Consider the following 13,398-nt stretch of genomic DNA (forward strand, 5'->3'; position numbering starts at 1 on the left):
TTTAATTGTGGATTCCTAAACTTGTACTCTTTCCATCTGAATATTTTCTGTCATTAATATTTTCTTTATTTCAAATGCACAATGTTTTAGGTGACTGGAAAAAAGCTACTAGAAAAGGGGGAATTGAAGCGTCGATACACTATAATTCCACTGAATAAGATTTCAGCCAGATGTATTGCTCCAGAAACTCTGAGGGTCGCACAGAATCTTGTAAGTCTTATTTATATGTTTTATGTACATCTTACTTGGTTTATTTAGTTAGGGGACATTAACTTGGGGGACATAATCATATATGGAACCAGAAAGTTGTATTGTTACCATACTTCAAATAGTTAAGCTACAAAAAAAAGTAAGAGTTGGCTTATGTGAAATTAGATAGAAAGAGAATAGAAATGGGGGAAGACAAACTCCCTTTGATATTTCAGAGTTGTAATGTTAAAATGTCTTTAAACCTTAAGTGAGGTCACATGACTATCACATGATAACATTAAATTTCTGATCTCTGAGTTGTTAGATATACAAAGCTTATAAATACCAGAATTCTTCAGTTTTTTTTTTTTTTTTTTCCTGTCAGGCACAAAGTGCCCACAGTGACAATGGTTTTGGAAGGTGTCCATCAGTCTTGCAGAGATGCTTCTCTATTAAAGTATCTCTACATTGCCTTCCAACCTCTGGGCATACAAAGGCAGGAACTGGGATACCCAGTCAGGTGCTAAGGTGGACCTAAAGTGGTATTGCTATTAGTTAAAAAACAAAAACACACACAACCCCCCCTCCCCCCAAAGGAGTACAAGACCATACATTTGGTTATGGTTGTGTGACTGTAGGTAATAACATGAAGCCAATCCTAATGTTCAGCAGTGATACCATTTTTTTATTGAGCGTCAGTTGAAATGGCAGTTAGGAAACCTAGAAATGCATTTGTATTTAAGATACTAAATGTATACTCAGTGTTCTTGCTGATGTTGAGAAGCCTTCAATGAAAATTATTTCAAAATACAGTTGTATTGATACGTATACTATTAGGAGAAGGAAAATGAGTGCATAGTAATTAAAAGGTGGTGTTCTAGTTAGTACTTCATTTACTTTAAAAAATTACCAATGGGTCTGGAAGGTTTTGGAAGTTATTTCAGCTTTCGGACAAGTCCGAGTGTAAGTAGTAAATTGGGATTTCAGGTAACGGCAAAAATACTTATATTCAGATCTCTTAGACCTTTTTAACGGTAGCTGCTGTGTCAGAGAACAATGCTGAACATTTGTTAAACAGCTGCCTTCATTTTGATTTCTCTTGCTACTACTAAGCTCCTTAAAGAATGCTTAGTTATTTTAAAAAGATGAGCAGAAGAAAATATTGTAAACAAAGGTTGAGAAGAGGCAGTTGGATTTAAAAAAAAAAAATGAAGAATTAAAAAAAATTTTTTTTGACTCTTGCAATTGTTAGTTGTGTTTTTACTTTGGTAGTTGGTAGGTGGCTGCCCTAGCATGTGTTTTTGTTGGTCTGTTTGTTTGCCCTAGCATGTTTAATTTGAATGAAAAAGTATTCACTGTGGAACAACCAAATTACTAATAGTTGAAATAAAACATTTTATAAAATTGGGTTGATCCAGCAACAGCTGTATTTAAATTTTTTTTAATATTTATTTATTTTTTATTTATTTATTTATTTAGAGAGAGAGAGAAAGAGAGAGAGAGAGAGAGACAGTATGAACAGGGGAGGAGCAGAGAGAGGGAGACAGAATTGGAAGCAGGCTTCAGGCTCTGAGCTGTCAGCACAGAGCCTGATGCAGGGCTCAAGCTCACAAGCCACGAGATCATGACCTGAGCCAAAATCGGACGCTTAACTGACTGAGCCACCCAGACGCCCCAAGCAACTGTTGTATTTTAATTAAGAGAATGTGTCCATAGTCCATTTTGAATTTAGAAACTTGGTACTGGCTCTTGCTTAATAGACACTGTCATAATGCCTGGTGCCTTAGCTAAATATTTTATGTAGCTGTAGAGCTTTTAGTGTTTAAACTTGAAATTTGTTCTAAAACTCTTGAGTTTTCCATAGCATTTAAAAATTTTTTTTTTCAACGTTTATTTATTTTTGGGACAGAGAGAGACAGAGCATGAACAGGGGAGGGGCAGAGAGAGAGGGAGACACAGAATCGGAAACAGGCTCCAGGCTCTGAGCCATCAGCCCAGAGCCTGACGCGGGGCTCGAACTCACGGACCACGAGATCGTGACCTGGCTGAAGTCGGACACTTAACCGACTGCGCCACCCAGGCGCCCCTTCCATAGCATTTTAGAAAGTTCAACAGGAATTATAGTGTTCGGTTAAGTATTACTTAAATTTCTAGTATAGCACTTCTGTTTTATAAAATAATATTTGAAAAGAAAGGAGTAGTATTTACTGTGATAGATCTGTTGTTTTTCCATAGGTTGGCCCTAACAATGTTCATGTAGCTCTTTCCCTTGTTGAATACAAACCAGAACTTCAGAAAGCAATGGAATTTGTCTTTGGAACAACATTTGTTTGTAATAATATGGATAATGCAAAAAAAGTGGCCTTTGATAAAAGGATAATGACCAGAACTGTTACTCTAGGAGGTGATGTATTTGATCCTCATGGAACATTGAGTGGAGGTACGTTATGTGTTTGTTTTTTTGCAAAAAATAAAAATAGTTAACATTTATTTAATTCATATTATGCCAGGTGCTTTACAATTTGCTTTTTTTTTTCTAAAAAAATTTTTTTTAACGTTTCTTCATTTTTGAGAGAGAGAAAGAGAAATTGAGACAGGGCATGAGTTGGTGAGCAACAGAGAGGGAGACATAGAATCTAAAGCAGGCTCCAGGCTCCGAGCTGTCTACACAGAGCCCAATGTGGGGTTCGAACTCACAAACCACAGTATGATGACTTGAGCCAAAGTCAGACACTCAACTGACTGAGCCACCCAGGCACCCTGATATACATATTTGCTCTTTTTTCTCATTCCTTACAACTATTTTTTAAAGTAGTTTTTTTCCCCATTTTTTTTTAGGGAATTAAATGAGAAAAGTTTAGTAATTCACCCAGTGGCAAATAGTGTTAGAGCTAGTATTTTAACTCAGTTGGATTACAGAGCTAATGTTGAACCACTACTATGGTTTCCTCTCTATGTTTATTGATAACTTATGATACTCCAGGAACCATGCCATTAATTCATTTAACGTTTCAATAGCTTATCTATGAGATAGGTACGATTATAAAAAGTAGAAGTAGAAAACAGTTATTAAGCATACTTGTTTTCTAGTGACTTGAAAATCTTTTATTGAAGTGCAAAGATCTATGGATTTGACTTTCTGTTTATTTACTTTTAAGGTTGATTGTGGTTTTTTTGGCTTTATTTACTTTTGGGCTTAAAACTAAATGATGAACAAAAAGGTAAAAGTAAAATATTAACAAGATACACAAGGTATGAGATAAACAGCAACAAAAAGAAAGCCTAGAAGACAAGAGTAATACCAAAAAAATACTCAGTACTAAATGTATTAAAAGAAAAATGATCATGCTCTATTGATTATATGGTTTTTTTTATTAAATTTAATTTTAGCGTAGTTAACATAGTGTGTTATATTAATTTCAAGTGTACAATTTAGTGATCCAACAATTTCATACATCACCCAGTGCTCATCCCAACAAGTACACTCCTTAATAATCCCTGTCACCTATTTCACCTATCACCCTACCAACCTTCCATCTGGTAGCCATCAGTTCTCTATAGTTACGAGTCTGTTTCTTGGCTTCTCTCTCTTTTTTCGTTTGTTCCTTAAATTGCATATATGAGTGAAATTGTATGGTATATTTCTTTCTCTGACTGACTTATTTCACTTAGCATTATACTTTCTCAGTCCATCCATGTCCTTGAAAATGGCAAGATTTCCTATTTTATGATTGAATATTATGTCTATATATATATATATATATGTATATATATACATATGTACATGTACATACACACCACCTCTTCTTTATCCATTCATCAGTTGACAGACACGTAGGGCTGGTTACATAATTTGGATATTGTAAATAAAGCTGCAATAAACGTATGGGTGCATGTATCCCTTTGAGTTAGTGTTTTTGTGTATTTTTGGTAAACACCAAAATCGCACCAGTAGTGCAATGGACGGATGATAGGGTGGTTCCATTTTTAACCTTTTGAGGAACCTCTGTACTGTTTTCCACAGTGACTGCACCAGTGTACATTCCCACCAACAGTGCAAGAGAGTTCCTATTTCTCCACATCCTCTACCACACTTGTCTCCTGTGTTTTCATTTTAGCCATTTTGACAGATGTGAGGTGATACCTCATTGTAGTTTTGATTTGCATTTCCCTGATGATGAGTGATTTTGATGAGCCTCTTTTCATGTGTCTTTTGGCCATTTGTATTTCTTTGGAGAAATGTCTCTTCATGTCTTCTGCCCACTTTTTAGTTGGATTTTTTTGTTTTTTGAGTCAAGTTTTGTCAATTCTTTATATTTTGGATACTAATCCTTCATCAGATATATCAGGTACAAATATCTTCTATTCTGTAGATTCTCTTTCAGTTTTGCTTATTGTTTTGTTCACTGTGCAGAAGCTTTTTATTTTCATGTAGTCCTTTCCTTTGCCTCAGGAGACGTATGTAGAAAAATGTTGCTATGACTTATGTCATTGACATCACTGCCTGTCCTCTCTTCCTAGGTTTTTATGGTTTCAGGTCTCAGCTCTGTCTTTAGTTCATTTTGAGTTTATTTTTGTGCATGATATAAGAAAGTGGTCTAGTTTTTTTTGTTGTTTTTGTTGTTGTTGTTGTTTTGCATGTAGCTGACCAGTTTGCCCAATGCCATTTGCTGAAGAGACTGTCTTTTTCCCATTAGATATTCTTACCTTCTTTGTCAAAGATTAATTGACCATATAGTTGTGGGTTTATTTCTGGGCTTTCTGTTTTCCATTGATCTAGGTATCTGTTTTTGTGCTGGTACCATACTATTTCCATTCCTACAGCTTTGTAATCTAACTTGAAGCTGATACCTCCAGCTTTGCTTTTCTTTTTCAAGATTGCTTTGGTTATTTGGGGTCTTTTGTGGTTCCATATAAATTTTAGGATTGTTTGTTTTAGTACTGTGGAAAATGGATTGCATTAAAAGTGTAGATTACTTTGGGTAGTATAGACATTTTAATAATATTTTTTCTAGTCCATGAGCATGGAATATCTTTCTTTGTATCATCTTCAGTTTCTTTCATCAGTGTTATAGTGTTCAGAGTACAGATGTTTCACCCCCTTGGCTAAGTTTATTTCTAGGTATTTTCTGTTTTTGGTAGGATTGTTCATTTCTCTTTCTGCTGCTTCATTATTAGTATATAGAAAGTGCAGCATATTTCTGCACATTGATTTCGTATCCTGCGTCTTCACTCAATTCCCTGATCGGTTCTAATAGTTTTTTGGTGGAGTTTTAGGGTTTTCTATATATAGTATCATGTTATCTGTAAATAGTGAAAGTTTTACCACCTCCTTACCAATTTGGATACCTTTTATTTCTTTTTGTTGCCTAATTGCCTGAGCTAGGACTGCCAGTGCTATGTTGAATAAAAGTAGTGAGAGTAGGCATTCTTATCTTGTTCTAGATCTTGCAGTAAAATCTGTTTTCCCATTGGATATTATATCAGCTGTGGGTATTTTATATATGGCCTTTATTATGTTGAAGTATGTTCCCTCTAAACCTACTTTGTTGAGGGCTTTTATCATGAATGGATGTTGTACTTTGTCAAATGCTTTTTCTGCATCTGTTGAAGTGATCATATGATTTTTATCCTTTCTCTTGATGATGGATCACATTGATTAATTTGATTATGGTGAATGACTTTTTTCATGTATTGTTGGATTCGATTTGCCAGTATTTTGTTGGGGATTTTTATATCTATGTTCATCAGAGATAGTGGCCTGTAGATGTCTTTTTTTTTTTTTTTTTCTAGTACCTTTATCTGGTTTTTGTATCAGGTTAATGCTGGCCTTGTAAAATGAATTTGGAAGTTTTCCTTCCTTTTCTACTTTCAGAATAGCTTGAGAAATGTAGGTATTAACTCGTCTTTAAATGTTTGGTAGAATAAGCCACTTTGTCCTAGACCTTTGCTCTTTGGGAATTTTTATATTACTGATTCAGTCTCCTTGCTTGTAATCAGTCTGTTCAAATTTTTTATTTCTTCCAGTTTCAGTTTTGATAAGTTATATGTTCCTAGGAATTTATCTGTTTCTTCTGCATTGTCCAATTTGTTGGCATATAGTCATAATATTCTCTTACAGTTGTTTGTGTTTCTGTGAGGTTGGTTATTATTTCTCATCTTTCATTTGTAATTTTATTTGAGTCCTTTTTCTCTGTTATTTCATGGTTCTTACTGAAGATTTATCAATTTTGTTCATCTTTTTAAGGAACCATTTATCTGTTTTGTTCTTTTATTTATTTTATAGAGCATTTATTTTTGCTCTAATATTTATTTTCTCCCTTCTGCTGTTTTGGGGTTTTGTTTTTTCTTTCTTTAGCTCCTTTGGATATAGTTGTTTGAGATTTTTTTTTTTTTTTTTTTTTTTTTTTTTTTTTTGCTTCTTGAAGTTGGCCTGTATTGCCCTAAACTTCCTCTTAGAGCTGCTTTTGCTGCATCCCAAAGGTTTTGGACTGTTTTCATTTTCATTTGTTTCCATGTATCTTAGGATTTCTTCCTTGATTTCTCGGCTGACCCATTCATAATTTAGTAGCATGTTTTAATCTTCCATATATTTATTGTTCTTTCTAGACTTTTTCTTGTGGTTGATTTCTAGTTTCATAGCATTGTGGTCAGAAAAGATGCATGATAATGACTTAAGTCTTTTTGAATTTGTTGAGACTTCTTTTGTGGCCTAATATGTGATCTGTTCTGGAGAATTTTCCATTTGTACCTGAAATGAATGTGTATTCTGCTATTTAGGATGGAATGTTCTAAATATATTTGTTAAATCCATCTGATCCAGTGTGTCATTCAAAGCCACTGTTTCCTTGTGGATTTTTTGATCTTTCCATTGACATTAGTGGGGTGTTAAAATCCCCTACTATTATCGTATGACTATTGATTAATTCCTTTATGTTGTTATTAACTATTTTTTATATTTGGGTATTCTCATGTTGAGTGCATAAATATTTAAAATTGTTATGTCTCCTTGTTGGATAGTTGCTTTTCTTATTATATAGTGTCCCTCTTTGTCTCTCGTTACAGTCTTTGTTTTGAAATCTATTTTGTCTGATGTAAATATGTCTACTTAGGCTTTCTTTTGACATCCATTTACATGATAAATGTCTCTCCATTCTTTCATTTTCAACCTTCAGGTGTCTTTAGGTCTGAAATGTGTCTCTCTCTTTTTTTTTTAAATGTTTATTTTTGAGAGAGAGAGACAGAGGCTGAGTGGGGGAGGGGCAGAGAGAGAGAGAGAGAGAGCGCGAGAGAGAGGGAGACAAGAATCTGAAGCAGGCTCCAGGCCCCATGCTGTCAGCACAGAGTCCAACATGGGGCTTGAACTCAAGAACCGTGAGATCATGACCTGAGCCCAAGTCAGATGCTTAACTGACTGAGCCACCCAGGTGCCCCTGAAATGTGTCTCTTGTAGGCAGCATATAGTTGGGTCTTTTTTGCATTCTGTCCCCCTATGTCTTTTGATTGGAGCGTTTAGTCCATTTACATTCAAAGTAAATATTGACACGTAGGTACTTATTGTCATTTTGTTTCTGAAGTTTTTCCCTCATGCTTTCTCCTCTTTCATGGTGTGCTGGTTTACTTTAGTGCTATATTTGCATTCCTTGTTCTTTATCCTTTGCATGTCTATTTCTACTTTTCTATTTGGATACCATTAGATTTGTATATAACGTCTTTTGCATATAGCAGTCTCTGTTATGTGATTTGCTTAAGTTTGAACCCATTCTTTACTGCTCTCCTCCCCACCTTTTAGGTATTTAGTGTCACATTTTACATCTTTGTATTTTGTGAATTCTTTGACTGATTTTCTACAGAAATACTTATTTTTGTAACTTCTGTGTCTCCCGCTTACATATGGTCACTTTTGGTCTTTCCTTTCCAGTCAGTTTCCTGCAGGTCTGGTTTAGTGGTCATGAACTCCTTTCATTTTTGTTTCTCTGGGAAACTATTTTTCCTTCTATTCTGAATGATAGCCTTGCTTCATAAAGTAATCTTGGCTGCCTATTTTTCCCATTCAGCACTTTTAGTGTGTTAGGCCACTCCCTTCTGGCCTGCAAAGTTTCTGCTAAGAAAGCTGCTGATAGCCTTATGGGGTTTCCCTTGTATGTTACTGTCATTTTTTGTCTTGCTCCTTTTTAAAATTGTTTATCACTACATGTTGACATTTTAATTACAATATATCTTTGTGTGAATCTGCTTTTGTGGATTCTGTTGGGGGTTCTCCGTGTCTCTTGGAAGTAGACATGTTTCCTTCCCCAGATTAGTGAAGTCTTCAGGTATTATTTCTTCAAAATTTCTGCCCCCTTTTCTCTGTCTTATTCTTTTGGGATCCCTACCATTCAAATAATATTACATTTGATGGGGTCACTGAGTTCCCTTAGTATACTCACTTTTTGAATAATTCTTTTATCTCACTTCTGTTCAGTTTGATTATTTTCCACCCCTCTGTCTTCTAGGTAATTAATTTGTTTCTCTTCCATTGCATCATGGGTGTTTGTAATTTCATTTATTGCACTCTTCATCACTGATTGGTTCTTTTTATCTCTGTATTAAGGGTCTCACTGATGTCTTCCACTTTTTTCTCAAGTACAGTATCTTTATGATTATTACTTTAAGTTTTCTATCAGTCATGTTACTTGTATGTGTTTTGTTTGGGTCTCTGGCTGTGGCATTGTCATGTTCTTTCATTTAGGATAAATTCCTATGTCTTCTCATTTTGTCTAAGTCTCTACCTGTTTCCATGTGTTAGGAAAGTCAGTTACATCTTCTGTTCTTAATGGTAATGGCCTGATGGAGAAGAGTTCCCTGTAGTATAGCATCCCCTGTTCTCCAGGTTTGGAGTTTCTGGGAGTATCTACAGTGTGTCCTGTGTACATTCTGCTGTTGTGTACTGGCCTCTTTATCCTTCAGGCCAGTGGTCTACAGCAGCTCTTTTTGCCTGTCATGGGCAGTGTTTGGTCTCTGGCCTGAATGTGAAGCATTTTATTAACTAGGTATGCTCTAGTCTCCTTGTGAAATGAGACCTATTACCAGTGGAGTCGAGGCTGCATAAAACTCATAGGTTTGGAGGGGCACCTGGGTGGCTCGGTTGGGCGACCGACTTCGGCTCAGGTCATGATCTCAGTTCTTGAGTTTGAGCCCCGCGTCGGGCTCTGTGCTGACAGCTCAGAGCTTGGAGCCTACTTCAGATTGTGTCTTCCCTCTCTCTACCCCTCCCCTGCTGAAGCTCTGTGTCTGTCTCTCAATAATAAATAAACATTAAAAAAATTTTTTAAACTCCTATGTCTGGAGATATGTGTTGGCAAGGGTTGGACTGGTCTTTTGGGGTTAGGAGCCTACAGTGATGGGACTTGAGGCAAGCATGACTGGGAAGGGTGCATCTACCTAGCATGGGAGATGGAACTTGGTATAAGCATGTTAGGTAGCAAGTGTCTGTGCTGTATTGGTTTCCACAGATGGCCCTGTGTTTATGCTGAGGAGCAGGGAGGGAAATGGCGCCTGCTAGTTCTTTGTCCTAAAGGGATCTCTCTGGGACAAGCTTCCAGATGAGCTCACAGCCTCCCCACCATGTGCCCCAGATGCTCTTCAGAAAGCAGTTACCATACTGTTCGTAGCAGGCTGTTTGCCCCACTGTGTCTCCAAAGAGGGGCTCCAGTACCCTTGGGGCTTTCCCATAGCCAAGCATGCTGACCTTTAGAACTCCAGGTTTTAATCCCCACTGGTTGCCACAACTCACAAAATTTGGTCCTTCTTTCTTTTGAAGCCAATTGCTACAGGGATTTGTATTCTCTGCATGGCCTCCCCTATGTGCTCGTGTGTCTCTGTGACTGCAGCTCCCACCCCACCACAGTGGCCACAATCTGTTTCTCTCCCAAAGTGTGTCTCTACACTTCCTGCCTTCTTTGATGTGGTCTCTTCTCTGCCTTTCCTTGTGGAGTTTCTTCTGCAGTTCAGGTCAATTTCTGGGGTATTTCAGGTGATTTGATTTGATTCAGGGGCCGAGGTGAGCCTAGGGTCTTCTTACTCTGCTTCCATCTTCCCCACAAATCTTGAAGGTAGGTTTTATATCATTTTGTCCTCAAAATTCTGTGTGGTAAATAGGATGGGGGTTTTTGTTGTTTTGTTTTTAAAATAGGAAAGTGTGGGTTTGGAATGACTTAATCCAGAGTTCTGTTCCTAATTTAAGGATTGGGTTTTCTTTTGAATACCTACTGTGTCACAGCTACTTAATACTGAGAAATTATAAAGTGTCATAGCCCTCAAGGAGCTCACAGCTTAGTAATCAATAGTATTGCTTTCTTCTGTTCTTCTCATGTAGTCTGTTCCTGTTTTGTTTTTATTTTGTTTTTCTTGCATTTTGCCCTATTAGGATATTCTAGCCACTGGGAAATTTTTTTATTCAGTACATTTTTACTTTGCCCACTTCATCAGGAAACACTAACTTCTAATTTTTGTATGTCACTTCTCCTTTCAAAAGTAAAAGAAAAAATTAAATCTACCCTTGAGAATAAGATAATGATCATATTCTTCTTATGTTTGTCACATTGAATTTGCAGATCTATGTTGAGTGGTCAAGTAATAACAGACTGAATAGTACTTAGTACCAGGCAACAGTGTAAGACTGTGCTGTCCAGTACAGTAGCCATACGTGGCTGTTTACATTTAAATAAGATAAATAAAAATAATAACCTCGATTGTACTAGTCACATTCAAGGACCCAGTGACCATTAATAGTTAATGGGTAACTGGGCAATGCAGATAGAGGACATTTTTATTCTTTAATGAAGATCTGTTCTCAGTGCTTTTTCATCCTTATAGCAACTATATGGGGAGTATATTACTGTCATCTCCAGTATGCAGTGAAATAACTTGCTGGTAAGTGGCAAAGCCCAGGATTTGAATTCAAGTAGTCTGTTTTTACAGTTTGTGCGTTTAACCAAACCAAGAGACTGAATAATGCCTGTTAAGATACTAAGTGACATAATTTCTTTCTAGGCCAAGAAAACAATAGCCAACAAAGAATACAATAAGAGGATTAGTATCTGCAATTGGAGGATAAAGAGAGATCAAATATTAAGTATCTAAAATAGGAGAAACTTTAGATTTCATTGATTTGGATGTTCTTGAAGTTCCTACTTAGGAATGGCAAATATGCAACTCTTTATCATATTAACAAATAACAAAGTGCTCATAATAGCATTGCTAATTGACTTTTGTATTCTCCCATCAAACCTAGAGTATTCTTGCCAATGTAACTTAGTATTGTCAGACGTTCACAGTTGTTTGTAAAGTGAAACCAATTTAGCTGCTTCCTCTGCTATATCAAAGTTCAGGCCAGGTTATGATGTGGTAGTAAATAGCCCCCAAATCCCAATGGTTTACAAGTTCATCCAATAATTATGCTTCTTTACCTGTAGATCAGTTATTTCTGTTCAGTGTTATTCTCATTGTGGGACCCAGACTGAGGGAAAAATAGCCCTTACTTTGAACATGCTTTTCTCATGGGAGAGAGGAGACAAATGATGAATTATGTGCTGCCTTTTAAGCTTACTTTCAAAAAAGGCACATTTTTCATTTCATTGGCCAGAGCCAATCACGTGGCTAAGCTGATACTATCGGAGAGATTAGTGGCCCTGGGAGGGGTGGGCCTAGAAGGCAGGGGCAGTGATTATTTGAATGAATAATCCATCACATCTTCTTAGAAGTATTTCTTATCAGGTATGTATGTCCTGAGATTCCAGTGATGCATTGAAATCTGTATCTTCATAAGCTCACTATAAAAGATTTGCTGTTGAATCTTTTCAAGTATAATTCTCAGAAATTTTTTTATTGTTTACTAAATATGTGGTAACTTAATGACTAAGGTCTGTTTCAATTTGCTTCAATCAGGTGCTCGATCCCAGGCAGCTTCTATTTTAACCAAGTTTCAAGAACTCAAAGGTGTTCAAGATGAGCTGAGAATTAAGGAGAATGAGCTACAGGCTCTAGATGAGGAATTAGCAGGTCTTAAAAACACAGCTGAAAAGTAAGACTTTGTTGAATTAAGTTGTATTTTTAAGTTTCTTTTTGGTCAAAGATTTGCATGGTAGAAGATGAAAGAATTTTAGCTAAAGAAATACAACTTCTGACTTTTATCAGTTAGCTTTTTCTGATAAGAATGTCATTGTTATAAGAAATTAGGGAAAGCTAATTAAAAGGAAGAAAAAACATCAGCCAAATATTTTTCTTTCCCTGTTGAGATACACTGTTAACATTCTACTGGGATTGGTGGGGAAATCCATACTCTGGATGTTGATACCAGAGGGTACTGGAGTCTTTGATTTGAAATGATACACAATGTAGCATTGATCAGATACCAACATTAAGTTTAGTAGCATCGTGGCTATCCTATAGATTATTAAAGATCACTGAGCTGCCTACTGAGGCATGTAAGAAAGTCACTATTAAAGTGTTTCCTTACTGTGTTTCTTTTGTAGGGGTATGGGTATGCATATGTATGTGTACCTTTCAGTATTACTTCTGTTTGTGTATGATACAGGTACATTTTTTTTTTTTTAATTGGCATCATGCTACCTCATGTATCTTTTCATCACTTAACGTCAGTGCCAAGTACTCTTGTAGGAGCTGGGAATACAGCAGCGAACCAAACATAAATCTCTTCCTTCTTCTTGCTTTCAAAGTTAAATTGGTAAAACATGTTAGGTAACACTGAGTTCTAAGAGGAAAAATGCCACAAACCTACAGTCTCCAAAGATGACAAATGGGAACTGAGTTAAAATTAAAATCAGACATTTTATTCAGAATTCACAATACTGAACAAAGGTTAAAAATCATATATAAATAAACTTCAAAATATATATGGTTTTGTAAATTTTAAACATTCATCTTAAATTATCAAAACTTAGAATGTTGCCAAGACTTTTTTGGAATATTATATGTATAGAAGAGATGCTCATAATTAGTCAAAGTGGTCATTCCAACATAGATATTATATCAAAATGTCCACTCTCAAACATATACATACAAAGCCTGCTTTTACCTTCTTTAACATAAATTACCAAAAAGTGAATATCTGTGGAAACTTTGGCAAGGCAATGAGTTTGCAGCTGGCATTTGGCTTGGTGCTGTTACCTTTATTCAGTAGTATTGGATCATTTATTTTGCAGAGTT

At 36.1% G+C, this 13,398-nt stretch overlaps 1 protein-coding gene across 10 annotated transcripts in view; it reads left to right on the forward strand.

Moving 5' to 3' along the window:
• SMC2 (structural maintenance of chromosomes 2) overlaps positions 1 to 13,398 on the forward strand; it is a 67,341-nt gene that overhangs the window by 24,412 nt on the left and 29,531 nt on the right. For all 10 annotated transcript variants that reach the window (XM_030293249.2, XM_030293245.2, XM_030293243.2 and 7 more), the window contains exons 14-16: positions 91 to 210; positions 2,425 to 2,629; positions 12,118 to 12,253. In XM_030293249.2, the coding sequence (XP_030149109.1) occupies positions 91 to 210; positions 2,425 to 2,629; positions 12,118 to 12,253 (461 nt within the window). The remainder of the gene's footprint in view (positions 1 to 90; positions 211 to 2,424; positions 2,630 to 12,117; positions 12,254 to 13,398) is intronic.

This window comes from Lynx canadensis, chromosome D4 (assembly GCF_007474595.2).
Source record: "Lynx canadensis isolate LIC74 chromosome D4, mLynCan4.pri.v2, whole genome shotgun sequence".
NCBI lineage: Eukaryota > Metazoa > Chordata > Mammalia > Carnivora > Felidae > Lynx > Lynx canadensis.